Source organism: Diadema antillarum, unplaced genomic scaffold (assembly GCF_040938485.1).
Source record: "Diadema antillarum isolate AM-2024a unplaced genomic scaffold, OU_Dant_1.0 scf00000035, whole genome shotgun sequence".
NCBI classification, from domain to species: domain Eukaryota; kingdom Metazoa; phylum Echinodermata; class Echinoidea; order Diadematoida; family Diadematidae; genus Diadema; species Diadema antillarum.
In genome coordinates, this window is record NW_027270924.1 from 4,438,342 (window position 1) to 4,462,275 (window position 23,934).

Below are 23,934 nucleotides of genomic sequence, written 5' to 3' on the forward strand. Positions count from 1 at the left end.
AAACAATCACAATGCCTACTCTTATTACATTGTGCACAAAGTGGTAATATGAAGTTATTAATAGATAATACACTCAAGATGAGTTTTCTTTATATGTTCCTGAATTAAACTTGGTCATTCGAGATAAAATGAGAGTTCTCAAGATTTTTGGATCATGTCTGGTTCACAACCAATATAACTGAAAACACAATGTTGATTTAAATCATATCTAACTCACTGTAACAACTTGATGACTACAGTACAAAGTCTATGGATGACTGCAAATATTATGGACAGTGAATTAAGCTGCAATATAGTAACACAGTAAACATATTGTGACAATCTTGAGAATTGTTCCATGCATTTCTTCCACTTTCATGATCTGCACTCAACAGAATCGGACTGAGAAGATTTCAGCAACAAAAATCATTGTGTTGTTGTCAATAAATATTGTGATTACCAGGGTTGCCTGTAGACAATTCCATCCACTGCAGAGCAGCCTGCTACTATCTGACCTACAACACTAGAGGGCAGCAGACATCTCACACTCCTAACTTGACGATGTCTTCTTCCAGTGCCAAGACAAGGGCTACACGGCTTGGGATGTACACCTGTGGGTTGACAAGGGTGTAATCTCATTTCAGACCAGCACAAGAATATCTTACCATCAGAACTCTGCAATTGTCAATTTGCTTTGTCATTATGATATTCCACTGTTTTTTGTAGACTTGCAAAAATATTCACTTAAATAATCCCAGGATATTATTAGCATATAAAGCCCTCAATTATCGTGGATCTGGCATACCGATTTCACTTTCTTGAATTGTGTATTCAGTGATTGCAATTATATTAATATATATTTCACATTACCAGCCAATACATCCCACATATTTGTTTGCAATTTCGCTGTGAAATTATGTACATGAAAAAGTTGCAAAAACTGATAAATAAAATTAAATATAACCTGTATAATACAGTAACACTTGTTTATTTATTCTCTGTTTCACATAAAAAAAATTAAACAAAACACTACATAAATCATGCATGAATTACAGAAAGATTACAAAATAGATGGATTGCCCATTTCAGATTAATTAACAAAATATCATGATTCTGTTCTTCTCTGGTGTCCAAGACTAAAGTCATGATAGGAAGGGAGCTGCAGTATCATGGCTACCTACAATGTACAGTCAAATGAAACATTTGCTAGAGGAAACTACAGGCTGGCTTCAAGCTATCATTATTTGGGAGTCGCTCATTCTTAGAACCTGTACAGACTTTACACAGAACACTTGAGTCTAAGTTGAACCTTACCTGAAGTGAATGCTCCCTGTTGGCAAAGCCTTGGTCTGAGGTGAAATAATCCGTTGATTGGTCCAGTCTATTGTGGCCCCCAAATTCCTCAGAGTCTGAATTCAAGACTAGTTTGTATCTGGTGATGATTGTTGAAGGAATGAAACTTCCTTTCCATCCAAAGATATCATTTTTAATGGCTCTAATACTACAAACCCCTATAAAGAGTAAGTCAGTAACAAGAATATTTTGTGAGAAAAACAAAGAAAGTTAGGCATCAGGGATCTACTGAAATTGAAGTCCATCATTTTTTTTTTCAGTTCTTTTTCCCTCTCATCAGAACTGTAATTCATCAATATTTAGGTGAAAAATAATCTGAATGTACTTTAGCATTTCTAAGCACTGTAATATGAAATGAACAGTACACTGAAAGTCTCATTTTAATCTAGCAATCAAACAGATTGTTCAAGGACTTCAACAGTTTTCCCATGCTAATGATATCCCTTTCAGTCATATGTTAATGAGACAAAGTGTTGATGTCATGACCTTCAACTTGGTCTCCTTTCTACATGCATACAAATTTACACGTAATTCTCTTCTGTGATATACACTCAAGAAGAACTTACTTTATATTTGATCGTTCCAGAGTTGAAGTGACTGAACATTAGTGCCTTTATCATGGTGAAAAATTTAAGTTGTTGAATTGATGGAGACCAGCATTGTTTATATAGAACTGCTCTCACAGCCTTGGTCTCAATCATCTAGGCAATCTTAATTAATCTTAAATCTTCCATGAATCCAGTGTAACTTCACAAAGTGAATTTCTCTTCATTTTTTTTTTTTTTGTCCAAAAATGTAATGCCTCTTTTACTATACAGTGTGCACGATTTTACTCTTCCAATCAAAATCCATTTAAAACAGCATGGAGATATTGAGATTAGGGCTCTACTTTTGATCTCAATGAAAATGATATACATCTGGAATTTTCAGCTGTAAATGCTGCAGGATTCATCAGGGGAATACTGGTCATTCTGCTGATGAAGCTGGAGCATTGACGGCTGCAAATTCTAAAGGTAAATATCTTGTATTGTGAACAAAAGTTCAATGCTAATTTCATATGAAGTTCCAATGCAGCTGAGCTTCTATTCTAGCATGGAGATTCAATTATTATGGACATTCATTACTGAATCACCAATAAACACAGCTGGAGAAATTTAAAAAATCAATCCCATCTAAAGTTCAATCATTTATTGCATTCCTATATTTTGGTTAGTGCTGCTAAACCATGAATATTACAGCTGTCACCAAGGTCATGAAGGTCAAAGAGGTCAAAGAGGTCTCAAAGGTCAGAAAGGTCAGAGAGGCCAGAAATGTCTGAAAGGTCACAGAGGTCATAGAAGGTCTCAAGGTAACGGAAGTCCTGGATCTCAAGGTCACAAAGGTCAAAGAGAGGTCAAATAGGTCTCAAAGGTCACTAGGGTCCTCAGGTTACAAAGGTCACTAGGGTCCTCAGGTCACAAAGGTCACAAATGTCTCATGAAAGGTCACATAATTATGTCACAAAAATCTCAAGGTCACAAAAGTCAAAGATGGTTTAATGGTCTGAAGGCCTCAGAGGTCACAAGGATCAGAAACATCTGAAAGGTTAGAGGTCACGAAGTCTCAAGGTCACAGAGGTCACAGAGGTCTCAATGGTCTCAAGGTCTTAACCCGTTGAGGACGAGTCCCAAGTATACTCGGGCAGGTGTCTATGGGAAATGTGTGTTGTAGCAAAATCAGTCCGTCCTCAACGGGTTAAAGGGCAAAAATGTATCAAAGGTCACATAATTATGTCACAAAGGTCTGAAGGTCACAAAGGTCACAGATGTCTCAATGGTCTAAAGGTCTAAAAGGTCACAAGGGTCAGAAACATCTGAAAGGTCAGAGGTCATAAAGTCTCAAGGTTACAAAGTACAAAGGTCACAGAGATCTCAATTGTCTCAAGGTCTCAAAAATCACAAGGGTCACATGTGTCACAATTTTCTCAAGGTCAAAAATGTCTCAAAGGTCACAGAGGTCAAAGCAGTCAAAAAGGTTACAGAGATCTCTACGATTACAGAGGTGACAAAGGATACTTTCCAGGCAAACCCACGCCCACTCGGTAGTCAGGGAAACTCTTGGTGTGATGGAAGTTGAAGAGGAAGAGAAGTCTGGCTCTCTCAAAGACTACCATCTTGTCATCCTCGTGTTTACAGCTGATGTAGGCCTGGGTAGAAACACACAACACATATCACTGATTTACTGTAAAACGAGGAATGTTCGCGTGGATTTTAATTTTGTGAATTTCGCGAGCGCAAAGTTTCGCGAAATCGAAATGCATGCGAAAGTTCTTGTTTACACTATATGCATTGAATGCAGAGGCAGGTCCTGAAAATTTCATGCCGCAAAGAAAGCCATTGGCTCCAATTCAAAAAATTTATGCCGCGAATACATCAATGATTTACAGTGCATGGATGATAATTATCATGGAGGGCCCAGTGATGATAATACTGATAGTAATGATAATAATGATGATACATGTAATAATAACAGTAATAATAATAATAACATTAATGAAAATAATAATAATAACTAGAGAGGGGCCGTCAAAGGCGGCAGACCCACGCCTTGTACAAAGTCGGGGTAAACATACTGTGCATTCGGTCATCTACCAGAATTCGGTCACTTAATTGCCAGTGTCCTTTATCACCAGCCAGTGCGTTCTACCAAAGATCGTACACTTCAGTGTACGATGATCTTTGGTTCTACAGTCACATCACACGCAAATCACATCATTTCACATACGGTAACACTCATTCACCACAGGAAAGTCCTTTAGTCTCCTCCAAAAATCCATCGAAAATCCCAAATTCCACCGTCAAAAGTGCAGATTCGGAACTTTTCCAAGCGCGCGCGAATTAAGTCCAGTTTTAAGAGTATTGCCTACGTGACGGGTCGCCGAAAAAGCGCTAAAAATCGAGAAATACGCCGTTTTCTTGCGGGATATTTTGCTTATTGCAAGCCGAGAGTGTGTTGATATCAAAGGTCGTATGAGTGTACGACTTTGATGGTATCCACAAAAGCGCAAAAGAAAAACAAAATTTACGTACCCCCTAGGCAATTACCCCTATGATTAGTGTCTACGGGAATTATTCAATGCAAGGGTTAAATGCAAATGTCTACTGCACCAGTATTCGGTCACCAACGAGCGCCGCAACGTCCCCGATGCTATTTTGCACCAACAGGGTAGAGCGCGATGCATTTTCAGCGGCCTTGCACACGCATTGACATTGAGCGCGCATATCGTGCAGTGTGACTGCGACCGAGCAAATGCTCCTCCAACGAAAAAAACAATCAATGTTAATTTGAAAAATCATCAAAATACGGGCCAGTTTGTGACGACGGAGAACAAACTTTCATAAATCTAGAAGGACATAGTCCCTCAAATAGGCCTAAACGTAAATTTCGGAATTCTTACGAACATTTGAGCAGCGAAGTTGGATCGTTTGGGAGTTTATGTGTTCGTATGGTAGCGGAAAATCGCAAAGTGAGAAACGGGAAATTTTCGGAGTGGTCACTATATCATGGGGTCAAAACTTCAAGGTCACACAGAATTTGCAAGGGTCAACCGATTATCACCAAAATCTAATCGATTCTTTCCTGCCATTATCCAAACATCCCCTGAACATTTCGTGCAAATCTGTTAACCCGTTCTCTTGTTATCTTGTACACAAACAAACAAACAAACAAACAAACAAACAAACATACGGAACCCTTTACATAACCCCCTGCCGATTTTCATCGGCGTGGGTAACAATACTAACAATGTTTTCTTGGACAGGATTATTTCTGCTGAAGTGCTCATGACAAAAAAAAAAAAACTCTCAAAGAATTTGTACTTGCCAGTATGTTTCAGTTGCAGTTGCATCTTGTGATACGTAAGTCTTTGGCGTACTTGTAACATACAACCGTATCTGCTGATTATTTCCTTGTAATATCGAATGCTTGAGCAATTTCCATTGAGGACAATGAAGTAATAATCCATCAATGGTCAATCATCATCACTGAAGAGACTCCAACCCAAAGCACCTTCAGATCTTGAGATTCTCCCGCCTGAAACCCCTAGCAAACGGGAGACTCCAACTTGATGTGCGTGAAGCGCACATTACGAGCATCAAGTACCTTGCGGTCTAGGGCTTTAGATGCTCTCTTGCGCTATCTAAGGCTTATTTTGCAACATACAATGAAACTAAGTAAGAAATGATTTCAAGCGGGAGAAATTAAATCTCAAGCGGGAGAACGGGAGATTCTGCAAAAATGGGCTTTCGGCGGGAGATCTCCCGTCGAAAGTGGGAGAGTTGGAGTCTCTGTCACTATCAATGCCACCATATCAAGACAAGAGGTAATCATAAAGACAATCCCTGCTTTATATACATTGTAAAAGCCTCAAGCACAAAAGGAATAAAGGTAGAAACAGAAAAAGCTGTAGAGGTCCGAGTTCGAGACTCACCTGAGGACTTGACAACCAGTGGAACTTGTCATCCAGACTGTTCATGGCTCGGTCAAAGTTGTTGAGGAATCGATACCTCAAGAGATTATCATCAGCAAGATGCCACTGTCTCCTGGCGTAGTGGTAGCTGTTGTTGTTTCCTGGTCGAGGAAAGTCCAGCCACTCAGGGTGACCAAACTCATTCCCTAGATATCAGAGATACAATCTGCATGAAAACAGTCTTCTACATCACAGAAACATTAGGGCCCAAATTCATAAAGGTAGTTTTGATTTAGATCATGGTCTGTGCAAATCTTTTCTGTGTAAATGTGGCTGACAGATTGCGCATGCCAATAGACGTCCAGTAACAAGCATGTGTTGATACACGCATGTCAAAGGTAGCCTGTACACCTATTTCACACTATTTTAGACTGTGATCTAAGTTTAAACCAGCTTGGTGACTTTGAGCCAGCGTGTTGAAGGACAGTGGTCTGAACTTATATCATGGAGGACGAGCTGATTTTATTAGGACACCCATTTCCAATAGGTACCTGACTAAAGCCCACTGCACACTATATGACCGGTCGTACGACCTTAAGACTGGAAGTGTGACGTCACAGTCTTACCAGTTTCCAGTCGTAGAAATTTGACATGTTGAATTTCTTCGACCAGTCATTTCAGCCAATCAAGATACAGTAAAATGCAAGCGCATGCAGTGCGCATCCGCACTGCGTGCGCTTTAATACTCATTGGTAAAATGTACTGAAGACAGAACAGTCGTAAGCCTACCTGTAAGGTCTGATCGTATAGTGTGCGTTGGCAGGTCGTACGACTGGGTCTCATGGTCCGAAGGTCGTATAGTTGTGAGTCGTGTAGTGTGCGTCGCGCTTTAGTGTACTTGTGACTAGTCTCCAATAGATCAATATTCAATGCATACACCTTGTAGCTTCAAGCTCATTATTCATACTATAACAGGATCAAATGATCATATCACAGAAGAAAGATGATGCAACAGCTGTTAATAAATCATTAAAAAAGGATTATGATATAACTATAGTATGACATGGAGGAAGAAGATATGCACAATCTTATTTACCAGCATTATCTAAAAGTAAAGTCAGTTTTCCTTTGAGCAAGTTAATTTTGCCCCTCACTGTGTAGCCCACTGCATGAAGTGTGAAGCAAAAAATATTACTGGAGGTTTTCATCAGACATACCCAGTATTCTCTTTTGTTGCTGTTGTTTTATATGATTTTTACTCGCAATATGTGCTATTTGTAACAGGGATCACTTGAAAAGTACGTAGGCCCTTGGGCCCTGAACATGACTACCCTGTTCCTTTTTTTTTTTATAAAACTGAAGAAATATTAAAATAAACATATCAATATTACTGTAAAAGTTGAAATTTTTGCCCATTTCGTGCAACCAGAACTAGCGCAAAAATAAAAGCATGCCAATATTTTTGCTTGCCTCGTGTTCCGGATGCTGATGTCTTAGTTCCACGGAATTGGCAACACACTAAACTTTTCTTACTCGGCCGAGTGCCAGAAATTAGTTGCATGAAACTATCTACTTTTACAGTAAGTCAACTCACCCATAAAGTTTAGCCATGCCTCCCCTCCTAGGGCATGAGTGATGAGTCGAATACATTTGTGTAGAGCAAGGCCTCTATCGATAATGTCAGTCTGTGTTGTGAGAACCGACATGTTGGTATACATCTCTTTGTCCATTAGCCAGAAAGCGATGGTCTTATCTCCAACTAAAGCTTGGTCATGACTCTCGGCATAGGCTATCGTCCTCTCGCTATGGCGACGGTTGATGAGGGTCCAGACGATGTTTCCTATGTTCCAGTCTTCATCTTTGTACTCCTTGAGTAACTACACGAGCAGCAAGAATGAGAGGAAAGATGTGATAACACTCAATGACTTACCCTGTTGAATGGAATGTGATAACACTCAATGACCTACCATGTTGAATGGAATGTGATAACACTCAATGACCTACCATGTTGAATGGAATGTGATAACACTCAATGACCTACCGTGTTGAATGGAATGTGATAACACTCAATGACCTACTGTGTTGAATGGAATGTGATAACACTCAATGACCTACTGTGTTGAATGGAATGTGATAGCACTCAATGACCTACCGTGTTGAATGGAATGTGATAACACTCAATGACCTACCGTGTTGAATGGAATGTGATAACACTCAATGACCTACCGTGTTGAATGTAATTATGAGCTTAAATAGAGCTTTGTCATCATATATAATCATTGATTTAAGAATAAGATTTGAAAATTTGAGAAAGTCTGTTATTTTATCTTGACTAGATGCTCAGTGAGCATGTTTTCTCTTCATCAAAATTACAGTCAGTCTTGTCCATGATAAAATCACTGAACTGGATCAAATTTTGCGAATTTAGTCCTCTCAAAAACTCACTTGCAATTTTGTCAGTACTTATTTCTGGTTTTACACATGATTTCACAATAAAAATTCTCTTTGAAGGTCCTTGGTTGCTTTGTCATATTTTTACCTTGAGAAAGGGGGAGAAATAATTTTCGGGAATTTGAGCCTTTTTCTTTCTAACATTCAATGCATACAGTGTAGACCAAAAAGAATTGTCCTCTGGTCTCTTACAACAATATCAAACAAAAACTTATCTACACAAATAAACGACTCGTTATCTCAGTAAAAGTGCCTATGATTTGATAATTGCCGCACTTTTCATGTATGTTTAACCCGTTGAGGACGAGTCCCAAGTATACTCGGGCAGGTGTCTATGGGAAATGCGTGTTGTAGCAAAATCAAACCGTCCTCAACGGGTTAAGAAATAGTTGTTGTAGAGTAATATATTGTGTTTGTTAAATAGTAATTTTTGTTGTTATATTTTGTATTGTGGTATAATTTGTTTGTTTCTAAGGCACACTGAAATTCTTTTCAAGTCTGAAATGCGCTACATAAGAAATTGTTATTATATTATCATTATTATTATTATTATTATCATTATTATATGCACATGGTCACCAGTAGAGGGCAGTCTTGACAAACCTTGATCCACTTGTCAGGAATAGCCATACCAAGCCTGAAGTCAAATCCATTTCCTCCTTCTTCCACTGGCCTACAGAGGGCGGGCATCCCAGACACTTCCTACACACAGACACAGACAGACCTCAGGGTGAGAGTGCATTGACCTTTCCTATACATCAATTTACGGGCAATTTCGCAAACCTCTTGTCATTTCTTTTTTTCTTTTTTTTCCCCTTTTTTTTCCCTGACAAATTTGCTCTCGGCCAATCAGATTCAAGGATTTCAGTAGCTTATAATAGTTTGCGAGAAAGAAAAATATATATATGTACATATAATCTATGTGACAAATGCTTCATGAAATGCCCCCACTTTTCCAACACTGTAACCAAAATCAGCCATAGTGTCTAACTTGAGGGACCTCCAAAATATTAAAGGAGGAAGAGATGCTTGTGTGGGTTTCAATGAGGCAGGTGCATTCCTATGTCCATGCATGAATCAAAACTTACATGGCCCTCCAGTTATGGTTAAAATAGACATTACTTTACCAAACAAGACCTAAATCAAACAGGTTGATAGTAACCGGTGCTTCTGATAGCAGTATCAGCTTTACAGAGAGTAAATATTTCAGATGAGCATTTGGTTTATATCTCCACTGAGCTCAGAGTTATTGGAGGCAGTCTCCAAGCCATACAGCTTGACAGGAATGATTGTCTTTGGCTCAAATGTATGCAGAGTATTATACCATCGGTATATACAAGGTTTGGGCGGGTTTGAGCATTTGAGCAGAATATGTTAAGTTGGCACGCCGTTGACTGAGTCGGACGTGTGAACATAAAGACTTTAACCAGTAGGCAAATATTTTCAAGGCAAAGCCTGCAATATATTTAAATGTAAGAGCAGAATTTGAATCTAGGATGAGCAAGCCAAACCCACTAAGCACAGGACCACTTTAACCTGTTGAAGACTTGTCCCAAGTATACTCAGACAGCTGTCTATGGGAAATGCATGTTATAGAGAAAGCAGCCTGTCCCCAAAGGGTTAACGTCTACTTACCTCTGCTATAGTGACAATGCCTGGGTAGAAAGAGTGTAGCATGTGATTGGCTAGAGTCAGGTAGGTGAGGGCTTCGGTGTCTACTGCCAGCCCAAAATAATCACTGTAGTCTCCACTAAAACCAGTACCTACAGGAAACATTGATGAAACAATGAGATAGATAGATTGATATAGATAGATAGATGGATAGATAGATAGATAGATAGATTGATTGATAGATAGATAGATAAATAGATAGATAGATAGATAGATAGATAGATAGATAGATACATGTAGATAGATAGATAGATAGATAGCAAGACAAATAGATTGACACCACCAGGTAGATGCATAGATTAATGGATAGATAGATTGATTGACAGAGAAATGTATACAGTAGATTGATGTGTAAACAGACTATAGATGGATGAATTGATAAATAGGTAGAAAGATAGATATTCACATTGATTAATTGATTGATTGATTGATTGATTGACTGACTGAAAGACTGATTGACAAATATATAAATAGGTAGACTTATGGTAGGCGGAAGAAGTTCCTGCCCTTTTGGTCAAAAAAACAAGATGATCAACATGGTGGAATTTTGAGATGCAGTTGAAACAAACAGACAGGTCAACCCTAATGAATGAATCCAGACAAACTGACCTACGCCATGGTGATGGTAGATCATAGAGCTCACTCCATCAAACCTGAATCCATCGAAGCCAAACTCTTCCACCCACCATCTTAGGTTGGACAAGAGAAAGCGTAGTACCTCCCAGCTGCAGGAAAAATCAAACAGTAAAGCTACGTTAACATCATGTTCCCGCCAGCCACGGCAGCTCCATTTGCCCGAAGCGTAGTGCTCTGTGGGTATTATGAGACATTCAACTGTTTTCCTCCCTTCACATTCTAGTCTTGTTTGTCCCAGTCCTCACCCCGCTGAACATATCAGTATCAGACGCTGTTCTCATGGCGTCTGGTCAGGCTAGACTATCAATATTTTCTGTTGCTTCCCGCTACGGGCCACATCCAAGTTTTGTTACGGTCTATTACGTGATATTGTGTTCTGTGGCGTTCACCCTGTTTAATCGTGGCATACAAGATTCCTTATTAGCACCGGGACTGCCGTTGCAATTTTTTTGCCAGTTTAAAAATCTGACACGGCATCCCAGGCAATCACGGCCTGGCACATTTGCCTATCCTGTCTCATCGCATTGTTTCATATCCATCCCGTTTTGTCAACGGTGACCTGAGACGGGGCTGCTGTGGTTACCGGGAACATGGTGTAAACGCAGCATAAACAGGAAAAATACTGTAAAACCAGAAAATTTTCCCATGCACAAAACTTTTGCACATTTAGCAATGAGGAGATGAGGTTTGCAAAAGTAAAATGCATGAAAAAGTTTTGTCTACACAATGCAGTGAATGCCAGTGCCAATTCGCGAATAAAAGTTTCATGCCGCAAAGAAGCCCATCATTTATAATTTTCAGAAGTTTTATGACGAAAATGTTTTTGGTTTTACAATAATTACCCCTCTGAAGACAAGTCACGAGTATACTTGGGCAGGTATCTATGGGAAATACATGTTATGGCAAAATCAGCTTGTGCTCAATGGGTTAGGAAGAGATTCTAGAAAAGCTCAGTATCATACTGAAAGATGGATTTCTTGGGAGGAAACTAAAATTAAAAACAAATCAAACTGAAGTAAACTTTTCAGAGTGACATAATTCCCATCAGAGTAGTATCAGAGAAAGAGGAAAAAGAGAACAAAACAATCCAGAACGTAAAATTTTTGTCATTGCAACTGATTAACAAATTGCTTGTCATCGACGTAAATAAACACCAATCTTTCAGTATTTAGAGCACTGATACTAGCCATGATAAAAATCATGGGCTAATATACTCTATACGACATATACATAACTACTGAGTCTAATTTTTTGCCAATATGGACTTCTTGACGATTTTGTGAGTAGTTTAATTTGGGATCATGGAGCACAGTACTGCACAGAGTGTTGTTTCTGTGCGAGTCACATTCACATCAATGTCAGAGTCAATATTTTTTGCATGTCTTCATTTGCAAATAGCACCCAAGTCACAAAATTTGCAAAAATGACAACCTCGAAATATATTTGGCATAAACAGTATTCACTTGGGGATTTGAACCAGTGACCTCCTGATTGCTAGACATGCATCATATCCACCAGACCATCAAGTTTCCACCCCATAGCCAGTCATGGTTCTTATCCCTCACGTACCGTGTTCTTAGTTATCAATTTGTGACCCACTACAATAAAAGGTTCTGAAAGTCGAGGGGAGGTTGACTTTCTGAAAATGACATGACATTATTCCCCTACTCTTCTGCTTTAATTTCATATATAACATGACTCATAAAAGTACTTGTCTGCGGAGATATTGATGATTTTATAAGACCATGTCGAGTGGTTTAGGAAATCAGCATTTCGAAAAAACTGTCTTCAAAGTTTTCTCTCTGACTCAATCATAACCATGGAGAGGTAAGACAATTTCACTTCTTGGCAATAGAAGATCTGAACATAGCAACCTCTGTGATGTTTATTCAAGCGTAGCGCAAGTGGTCTATGCATGACCAATCAGTAACCAGGATGCCACGCACTGACCAATAAGATCACTCCCTCATTGCTATGGGCAGAGTCTATCTGCGGTCATCCAAATCTTCGCACACATTTCTGTTTCGTTGAAAAATTGGAAAAACATGGCCCAGAAAAATGCTAATTCTCTGCCTTTCCTTTGATCATTTAGCTTCGAAATTTCAGCAGATGATAGACAAATCATTAGACTACAACATTTTGCCAAAAACAGAAATCAGATGGTTTTGACCGATTTTGATGACTTGACTACAAACTTGATTTTCTCTGCTCAGCCGTCAGCAACTTTTGGATACTTTTGTCGCGGCAGGTCACATTTATTTACTACAGGTATAAAGACAATGGATCTTACTTGTTGTAGTCAAAGAGCCTGCTATCCCACAGTAGATGAGTTCCCCGGGTTCCAGAATGGAAGTAACAGCTCTCCGTGCCATCAAACTGATTCAAACCATCCAACACGTTTTTAGCCGCATGGCTGTGAACCATATCCAGGAAGACGTAGATGCCCATACCATGAGCTGTGTCCACCAATCGCTTTAGAGCCTCTGGGTTGCCATAGCGACTGTAAGAAAACAAGATACCAAAGAGGAATGAATAAATTGCTCTAAAAAGTTGACTAGAAGATCCCTCATGGTGCAAATCGGTAGGAGACTTGACTCACATTCATGAAAGGACAAGAACAGAATGACTGAAATATTGTTGAGAGCTTTACAGTAGAGATCATGAACACCTGAAAATCTCTTCAAAATAATGAAAGACGTGACATCCATCACAAACCAGAAACAGTTACTGACATGACATCTCACACAAACTCTTTTACAACAGTATACTTATTTCTGAATTTGCGAAATAGACAGGTCTTGGGTTTACCAGTTACATTTTACAAAGTTGTACTAATTTTGAAAGTACCACAGAACCATTAAAACATATTGTCTGCAGAACAGTTAATTAATCGAATACATTACTGTATACGCCATATATTTAACGAGTCTAATTTTTCATGACTTCCAAACAATTTTGCGAGTGCTTAGATTCGCAATCATGGCATATAGGACTGAATGGAGAAATGTACACATGCAGGTATTCACCTTGGGATCAGACTTGATATTTTCATAGATTTTTAAATTTCCGAGCAGCAGCCAATTTTCGAAATTCACTAAAATAGAAACCTTGTGAAATAAACAGTGAATAAGGGTTGTCAGCCACTTGCCTCAGTGTGTAAATGCGGTAGACAGGCGAGAGAGAGAGAGAGAGAGAGAGAGAGAGAGAGAGAGAGAGGAGTATATTTACCTTGAAGATGCAAAGAAACTGGTAACCTGGTAACCAAAGCTGGCATAGAATGCATGTTCCATGACAGCCATCAACTGTACAGCATTGTAGCCTGACATGAGATGAGAGACAGACAGACAAACAAACAAGCAATCTAGTAAGTAAAAGAAATGTTGGTGAATTTGTTACAATCGTTGATCTCATATAGATAATTGACTACGTTGCTTACAACATGAAAACTAACCTCCCACACAGAATAGTTCTGTAATATTTTTCGTACAAGCAAATTAAATGTGGAAGGAGACTGGGAATTTTCAAAGAGACAACATGGACACGCTTCAAAGAAACTTGAATTGGGATATTCTCATAATGACTGGTGTTTACATCAAAACCAAATGAAAGGACTGACTCCAGACCATCTGTACAAATGAATTTCATCAGTAAATCTGGACTAGCCACCTAACTTCCTACCAGTGCTATCCACATCGACCTCCAAAGTCCTAGTGTGGACACACATCAGGGTCCCGTTTCATAAAACTTGTTATGAGTGATAACTGCCACATTTCTGTGACAAATTTGCTCCTAGCCAATCAGATGACTATGACAACTTGTCACTGATAACAAGTTTTATGAAATGGGGCCCTGGATTTTTCCTGGTATCCTTGCAGACGTGTTGGGTCCTGGAACAAAATTTGGAGGGGGTGACCTTGGGCTCGTATTGATAGTGTCCACCTGGATCCACCAAAGGTACGCATACACATAATAGTAGGGCAGATATGTAACAAAAATTGGTCGAAATGCTCACATCCGGCGGAAAGTATGAAATTTTGCATGTAGAGGTATTTTGGGGCGCTGATTTCAAATATTGCCGGATCCAAGAGATTTGACCACGGGGTCGGCCGCCATTTTGAATTCCAATATGGCCGCCATCACAAAACAAATTCAAAGATCCCTATCTTCAGTTCTGAATGACCTTTTGCACCAAAATTTGGTACACATGAGCGTTTTGACACATTGAATTTGATGACAGATTGATTCGGAGTGTCTGACAAACATCGAATGGCCGCCATTTTGAATTCCAATATGGCCGCCTCGACGAAATATTCAAAATCTCTATCTCGATTTCTAAGTGGTGAGTGACTCTGAAATTAGGTGTAAACAAGTATTTTAACATACTGAGTTAAACTATTAACTGATGTGATGTGTCTGACAAACGCAATGCCTGCTATTTTGAATTCCAATGTGGCTACGAAGACAAACATCACGACTAACATTCACGGGCATGTCAAAAAGTGCAGCAAAAAGGAAGCATAATGCACCTTTCACTGACGTCACAATGTAAATACATCAGCGTGCACTCTATCAGTTACAAACGCACGCTCAATCAGGTAGCCTAATTTACAAACCCGAGATGGAGATTTTCAACGTCCAACATGGCAAATATTTATTAAATTCAAATTGGCTGCCGTGCAGCTTGTCAGACATATCAAATAAGTCTGTTATTGAAGTCATCATATCTTCATGCTTTTATATATCAAATTCCAATGGCTAATGTCATTCAGAACTGAAGATAGGGATCTTTGACGGCGGCCATTTTGGAATTCAAAATGGCGGCCGACCCCGTGATCAGATCTATTGGATCTGGCAATTTTTGAAATCAGCGCCTCAAAATACCCCTGTATGCAAAATTTCATACTTTCCGCCAGATGTGAGCATTTTTTTCACATATCTGCCCCACTATAACCTCTGGTTTCAAACAGTAGGGCTAGCCGCAAACCCTGAGTGTCCCCACAGCTCAGATAATAGTGTGAATGGTCAGTTGTAAAAACAGATTTACTTCTCCAGACTATCCCTGCAAAGCCCAACCTGAGGCCCATTTCATAAAACTTGTCTTCAGTGACAATTTGTCATTCAATTCAATTCAATTCAATGTTTTATTTCATTTTTCGACAAAAAATATAAACATCACTTTTTTGGTAACAGAAAATAAGGTGCGTAAACTAACATGAAAAGAATGTACAATGATTGTACCACCTTACAATAATTATACACTATCATAAAACTCAAGTGATTAGAAATAACTAAACAGTATGCAAAATTCGAAAAATGGAGGGACCCATTAAAAAGATAAAGCTTGTAGAATGTGGGCCCCTCACATTGTTGTTATAAGCTATTGAAAACCCTGCATCTGATTGTCTAAGAGCATATTTGTCACAGAAATGTGGCAGTTGTCAGTGAAAATAAGTTTTATGAAATGGGAATGGTGTGACGTGGCCTGGGGAAACCCTCTGAGAGGTCCCCCTACCAAGGCCTACTGATGCTGTAAATGCAGAATTGTTTGCAGTACATTAATTTTCTTGCTAGTGCAAATTCTAAAACTCACAAGAATATTTTCACAGTTTTCTCTGCACATTGTCACAGACTCCAACCCCAAGCACCTTCTGATCTGGAGATTCTCCCGCCCGAAACCCCTAGCAAACGGGAGACTCCAAGTTGATGTGTGCGAAGCGCGAAGTTCCTAGGGTTCTAGATGCTCTCTGGTGCTATCTAAGGCTTATCTTTCCAACATACGATAGCAATAAGTAAGAAATCCTTTCCACCGGGAGACACAGAGCCAGGGCGGGAGAAATCAAATCTCAAGCGGGGGAACGGGAGATTTTGCAAAACTGGGCTTTCGGCGGGAGATCTCCCGTCGAAAACGGGAGAGTTGGAGTCTCTGCATTGTGAATGAGTTTGACAATTGCAAAGAGCAAATTCAACAACCTGCAAATATGTTTTTGAGCCACTCCACGTGGAAAATCAATCACACAAACATATTGATGTTTATAGGTCCCCCCGTCAGGGTCTAGTCTAGGCTCACCTTGTCCCTTGATCCTGGGTAAGACGTTATCAGTGAAGTGGTCATAAGATGCTACCTTGCCTTCCCACGAAGAGATTCCAACGTGAGCCTCATAGATCCTCAGACCAAGCTGACCGTCCCATTGAGGTTTGGGATTTTTGGGCTGGTAAATAGCCTCCTTGGGTGGGTCCCAAAACACACTCTGGAACAAAGTGGTCTGTGGGTCCTGGACTGTGTACCTGGCCCAGGGTAGGACCCGGTCTACCATTTCACCAGACTTGGTCTTGATACCAAGCTACATGGACAGGGAGCGAGACAAACAAAAACAACAAACAATCAGACATGTTTTGGACAAATTACACAAATTGAGTCAATGATATTAGGGAGAAAACAAGCACAACGCAAGGCACTGCACAGGAAAGAAAATCTATCTGTTATTAATATATTAGTACTTTTTACATTGAACATGGCTGCTGACTAAACAACCACTGTTATTAAAAACAATTGCAAGATTTAATTTGTAGAATTTACCCGATGACTGTCTGTCACAGAGAGTCATAATTTTTTTTATGTTAGTCAAGTAAAATTTCACTTGACCCACAACTTATTATGAAATGGGGGGGGGGGTCATACTTGAGGATTTAACCCTATTCTAACTGGGGGGGGGGGTCAAATTGACCCCCCCCTCGACGTTTCGCGCCACGATTTCGCAACGCGCAAAGGTTTTGCCGCGTCATTTCACGACTTTTTAAATTGAAGTCTCCCACATATTTTTGAGACCAAATTTGCGACGTCCGGGTATACCGTTCTGAAGTTACGTAATGTTTTGCATAGGGGTATGCATGTCAACCCCAAAACAGCTCAAATTCATGATATCGTGTGCAAATCCAATGCAAATTGTCTTTTTTGGTTAAATTGATATAAATAAGATTATTTCAACTTTTAACCATTGAAATTAATCAATTCTAGTGTAGATAAGCCTGAAAAAGTGCTTGCAACAAATTTTGGCAAAAAAACAATAGAAAACAAAAGGTCGAAAAAACAATAAAATACATAAGAAATTAACAAAACAATAGAAAACAAAAGAAATTGATTTTGATTGTGCTATTTTTTTACACAAAAATTGTTTGATGTGTCTTGAGGAATTCTGACACAAAAATTTAGCAATCCTCCAGTCTTTTTAATGGAGTTATAGGTGAAAATGTGATTTCATGCACAAATTTGCACAATTAATTTATTAAAAATAGAAAGGCAATATTTTTCTATCGTATGACCATGTAATCTTGCAGTTGACATCCAGCTCTATCTTCAGGCAAAATTTCGCGGCGATTGCGCTATCGGCGGCCGAGATCTGAAGGGGGGATCAAATTGACCCCCCCTCAGTAAAAACTTGGTCTCAGATAGCCCAGTTAGAATAGGGTTAAGGAATTTCAGAATCTTGCTGTACATGAACAAAACTTTCTAAAATATTTTGAAGACAAGAAAACTGAAGTTTACTTCTGCTGTATAACAAATGATCAGTCATTAACATCACATGAGTAGCTCATATTTTTATAATATTTTGAGAACATTGGAAATAGGAGCAAGAGAGCTTGTAAAGCAGAAACCAAACAAACAAAGTCATTTTAGCAAAGGACACTCCTGTAACGAAATTAAACAGATTACTTACTTTGATGACAGAGTTATGTGGAACCGGTGAACTTCCATCTTCTTTTGGAGGCAAAGTAATTTCCCATTTTCCAAAGCCAGAGTTCTGCAAAGGATTTTGGGTTGGATTCCAGCCATCTATAGATGAAATAAAAATAAAGAAAAATAATTAGAATTTGTGACTTTCTTACACTTCAACTGCCATCAGAATTCTAAACACACACATTACATGTCTATGAATAGAAGACCTTCATTCACATGAGCTGTATCAAGAGATATCTTACAAAATACATACATCTTTGTGATAGACATGAAATACCAGCAAACACTGAATCCATATCAAGATCCCAGATTTTCCTCTATTCCAATCCCCCCCCCCCCCCCTCCAAAAGGGGGAAGGGGGGTTGGCTTTGCAGCCGAGATTAGGTTCAACAGGATCAGGATTAGTGTCAGGATCGTGGGAAGGGTCTGGGGTAATTGTTCAGGGGGTAATTGTCCGGCCCTAGAACCCTAAATGTGAACCTCAGCTCCAGGTAAACAAAGCAGGTTACTCACTGAAGTCCCCTTTCAAGTAGACAGCCTCAGCCCCAGGAACCCATTCCTTGCACACAACGCCCCCGTCAGCTGTCCTGTGGATGCCGTAAGTCTGGTAGGCTTTGGTGAAAGCATCAAGCCCGCCCTCGTTGGTCTCAATCGATTTCAAGATTTGCTCAAAACATCCATACCTGTCACAACAAAGACAAGATCATGAATGTTTTTTTGTTTGTTTTTTACAACTCAGATGCTATTATGTTATTTACATTATTTTTCCTCATCAGTGGTACTAAAACGGAGTAGGCGTAGCTCAGTCGCCACCATTTCAGTCACAGCTATCCCTATCAAAGCTAAAATAGTTCAATAGGGCACATTAGACAATTAATTTTCCCTAGCTAGGCAAGAGTTGTACCATATGGTACACAATCTAGCATGCACATGACACAAAGTGAACTGATCTGCCACCCATGCAGTTCCCAGGGGAGTGTATAACAAAGGGATTATTCGTGTTAAGCAGAAACTGGACTCCTCGTTTGGTTCCAGATGGAACATTGATAAGTATAGAATCTAGGCCTAACTTGATTTGAAGAAGAAGCTGCACGTTTTTAAAGTTAAGATTAAGAAGGACTTAAGCACAACTGGTGATCACTTCTTGTGCTGAATTATTGAGATTCTGATAAAGTACTAGAGGTCTAGATAGCTGCATTATCGTGAAATAGGTCTCCACTCAATTCAGGGCCAAGAACCATTCATTTAATTCATAATTTTAATACGCAAAAATACCCGGGGACTTCTTTATAGACTTTGACATAGTCTAGTTGAGAGACGCACACGCAGAACAAGAGGGGACCGATATCCGATATCACGCTTTGGCCAGTGGATAGCATATGTCATAATTGACCGAAAGATCGGTCTGTATCTGTCCGTCGGGGAATGTTCCGCGGAGACTGCGTCTGTCTTCACGGATCGAGGACAGCGTTAATGGCAAAATATAAAAGAGTCCTCCGGACAGACGGATCTTTCTGTCTAATGTCATAAGAACTAATTACTAGTGCAACCAGTCCTTCTGAAGTCCTTTTCAACTTAAAAACAGCTCCCTCCCCCCCCCCCCCCCCCCCCCCCCCCGTCTGTCTGCTAGACCTAATGAATAGTAGTAGATACATCTACTTACTAACCAGTGGCAGTGTCACTGTCATCCCTCAGGCTCAGCGAGAGAGTGCAGTGACGTGAATTGAACACTGCACTGCACTTTGGTCTATTCTCCAGGCACGATGATCATTATACTACTAGTAACTACTAGCTAAACTTTTACACTGCAAATATCTGTTTAATGTTAATATTTATTTTTGCTGCCTTAGATCTCGACATTAGACCTGTGTGACCGATGTACCTGAAATGTAATGGACCGTGCATCTCAAAGGCAAAGCTCGACGCTAGATCACGAGCTACAGGCATGACAAGGCAGCAGAGCCCAGGCGATTGCAGCTAGCCGTGGACTGCCCTGCTCTGCCCGCCGCCCGCCCCTGGCTGGCCTGGGATCTTGCGCAACACGAGATGGGAACATGCATGGCGAGCGAGCTAGGGCTAGGTTTGCAGAAAACAAGGTTGACTGGTTAAATTGTGGTCATTCTCCTACATACCTTCTCTTTAGCTCTCGCTGGTGGCCGGAGAGGTAGGGGTCAAGCTCCAGCAAGCGGTCAAGTCGAGGAATTACTACATCGTCCGCCTTGATTATCATCCCATTCACGGCCATCTTGATGCGATGTTTTTGCACGAAGTGCCAACGTGATCGACTCGCCCAAAGGGGCGAGAATAACGCGTGAAACACGCAGCAAGACCAAAGCAGTCCGCATCGTTGCACATAGAGCATAGAGCTGTATTATGGGGAATACCCTTTTCGGAAGAACAAACTACGTAGCATAAATTGAAACAACAACAACAACAACAACAACAACAACAATTATAATTATATCATTGAATGCTTTCATCGAGTATAGGTAACTCGAATACAATAATAGTTAGAATCCACAGTGAGATCAAAGCAAAAGAAGACGACAATGGAGAGAATAAAGGAGAAAAAAAAAGGCAAGTAGAGTAATCTATTTAAGTGCTACTATTACTACTACTATTACTATTACTATTATTTATAGTGCGCTTTTCCCACAAGGCCCAAAGCGCTTACAATCAATTCAAAACATGCAGGGTCTGCTGCGGCTTCGGGGGGGGGGGGGTGGTCAAGGGTCCACGCAGGATTTGCAAAAAAAAAAAGCAACAACAACAAAACAAAACAAAAAGTTTCCCACTTTGCGATATGTTCATTAACTATCTACATAGTATTATCCTCCTCAGCTACAGTGCATGACCGATAGGACAGAGTCAATTATTGGTGTATAATAATGCCTAGGCCTATTATGTACGGTATGCTTTTTGGCGTGTTTGTGCCTTCAACGGATTGTTATCCCACTGCAATGTGCATAGGGCCTATTTTATCAATAATGTCCAGTTTGGGCTTTGTAGGGTTAAGTGACTTTTTTTTTCTATAGATAACACTTTTTGAATTGGTAGATCATTAAACAGAACATTTATTTTGTTTGGTTTGTAATATTTCACGGGCAAGCCTATTTTGACATGTTATCCACACATTATCATGGGAGGGAGAGTCCATTGTTTGTTTGTTTTTCTTCAATCCTGGTTCAAACTGTCACTTTCAGCCTGCTTTTAGTTTTATTCCTCATTTTCTCACTTTTAACAACTGTTCTATTATACTGTCGGATATATATAGGTATGTTTATTTTATTTGTTATGATTATTATTTTGTATGTGTTTATTTACAAGGCCCTCCCTCTGGAAAACAGTGAAGGGGCCATCCTGGATTACATATATAACAAAGTATATTGATAGATAAATACTTGTTCACAATACGTACACAGAAGTATTCGTGTCAAAAGTAGATTTTCTTCGGGTAGTGCGAGTATACAAAATGTCGTGAATGTTTTCTTTTGACAGTCTATAACTTTTTCCGACACCGCTGAATTGATTTTTTTTTTTTTTTACATTTCTACCGCTCATGGAATGATGTCATTTGCATGCAGACTTCAAAGTTCCATTTTCTTCATCTTTCTTTGCATCTCTATAATGAGCCTAAAATTTCAATACGAACCTATTTAAGAAGCGAATTACCATCGGCTTTTCGACCCATTGCAATAGACGCGTTTAGTTTATTGGGAATGTAAACCATTATATGGATTGGGAGATATTGCAACAATATTAGCGTAAAGGTGGACATTTTCGCGAGACTGGTATTTCTCGCTCGGCGGAGTATGAGAGTTTCGCAAGTTTGTTGTTTTTTTTTTTTAATTCCGCTGAATTACTACATCAACTACAGGAACATAATATGACAAGCCAAAATATTCGCGTGCTTTTAGTTTTAGCGCTAGTTTCGGGTTGTGCAAATGCACGATATTATACTTTTACTGTAATTAAATGCATCAGTAAAATTTGAGGAAAAACGCACGTTCTACTGAAAAAAAAATATGAAATTATAAAGTTTTGGTACAGTCATGGCTGGAATAGAAGAATATACAACTCCTGACGTCACACTTACGAGGAAAATAATATCATAAAACATATATGAAGATAATTCCACAAATTTTTCACTGTTTTATGAAAAAGAATACTTTTCCTCGTTTTCTAACAGATTTAATGGTGATTTAAGGGTTATTTTCTTAATCTTGCTTGCTGAAAGAGGTAGGTCTATTGCTTTTTCATTATGCTAGAAAATAGATAAATATGTATGTTTTTTTTTCTATTAACTTTTTTATTATATCGCTTTCAATACATAAATACAACTTATACAAACTGTTGTATTTAAAATCTCATCGAGCGATGGCTGCACCAAGATTTATTCATGGATTGTCTAATTTCCCTCAAACTTTAGGAATGATCGTGTGATCTAATCCATTTCCTCTTGCTTTTTTTTTTTTTTTTTTTTTTGGTCATATCATAGTAGGGCCTTTATCCAAGGCATGCTCCACATAGGGAAACTAGTAGATTTTTGGTAGGAGTTCAGTTGGAACTATCTCTTAGCGGAAAGACAATGATCTATACAAACTTGATGACATTCTGTAGTATCTCTCAAAGGATACGCAGTGTTTTACCTACAAAATAAAACATTATTTTCTCCAAAACTCTGCGTACTTTTGTCTTTTAAATGCGGGATTAGATTCCAATGTTAATATCTTACATTCAAAGGGCATCCACCCAGATCAATGTGATGTCATTAACATCGCTACCTCAAGTACGCTCTGAATTCTAATGTAACGTTTACATTGTTAGGTGTCAATTCGGATATTAAATTCAATACGGTTGAATTTTTTTTTTTTATCAAACAAAATGATATACCGATTTCAAGTTAAGGGAAACAAGAAAATGTTGCTTGATTAACATTCCATTTTGATTCGAAAAGAATTTCTAGAACCGGAAGTGTTTTGACGAGAGTGAGTTACAACTAAAGATGTGATAAAAGATAATCTCTATTTTATAGGTGCCACAAATTTTTATCTATCTATTTATGTATTCATTATCTATCAAGTCATTTACTTATTTATGTATGTATGTATGTATGTATTTATTTATTTATTTATTTTATTTATTTACTTATTTATTTATTCATTTATTTATTTATTCATTCGTTCATTTATTCATGTATTGCTATACAAAAAGACTGATCAGCAGTACCAAAGTATACTAAGGTGGTCAGTGTACAAATGAGAATAATTATGAAAAATATTCAAATGCAGGTTCATACAAGCAAAATCAGATAAAAATATCTTTCGAAACTCAACCCTGCACACACATTACAAGTTAAATACTATTATTGACAATCAATGGTGATTGCCTCGCGATGTACTTACAATACATCTGTTGCATCTGTACAACACAGATATACAAATACAAAATAATACACACATGCACATGAATTATCCACACACACAAAAAAAAACACAGACAAACATAAGCACTATAGTTATCTGCCCATGTGGTTTGTGTGAGAAATTCGTGCACATTGACTCATTGGTATATAGAAGGGATCAATGATAAATTGAGAGATTTTTTCTTCTATGTAAGATATAGAAACGCTATCATCATGGGGCTGTGTTGTGTTTTATGT

At 38.9% G+C, this 23,934-nt stretch overlaps 1 protein-coding gene across 1 annotated transcript; it reads right to left on the bottom strand.

Annotated features, from left to right (window-relative positions):
* Positions 1-510: 510 nt before the first annotated feature.
* On the bottom strand, positions 511-20,536 carry LOC139744030 (1,4-alpha-glucan-branching enzyme-like). Its single transcript, XM_071654495.1, has 14 exons — positions 20,405-20,536; positions 18,786-18,955; positions 18,253-18,368; positions 16,605-16,878; positions 13,766-13,856; positions 12,828-13,037; positions 10,511-10,626; positions 9,866-9,993; positions 8,834-8,932; positions 7,374-7,656; positions 5,801-5,985; positions 3,387-3,517; positions 1,294-1,411; positions 511-590 (listed from the first exon to the last, which is right to left on the bottom strand). The coding sequence occupies exons 1-14, from the start codon at positions 20,515-20,517 to the stop codon at positions 522-524; spliced, it is 2,103 nt and encodes a 700-aa protein (XP_071510596.1). The 5' UTR covers positions 20,518-20,536; the 3' UTR covers positions 511-521.
* Between the last annotated feature and the right edge of the window lie 3,398 nt (positions 20,537-23,934).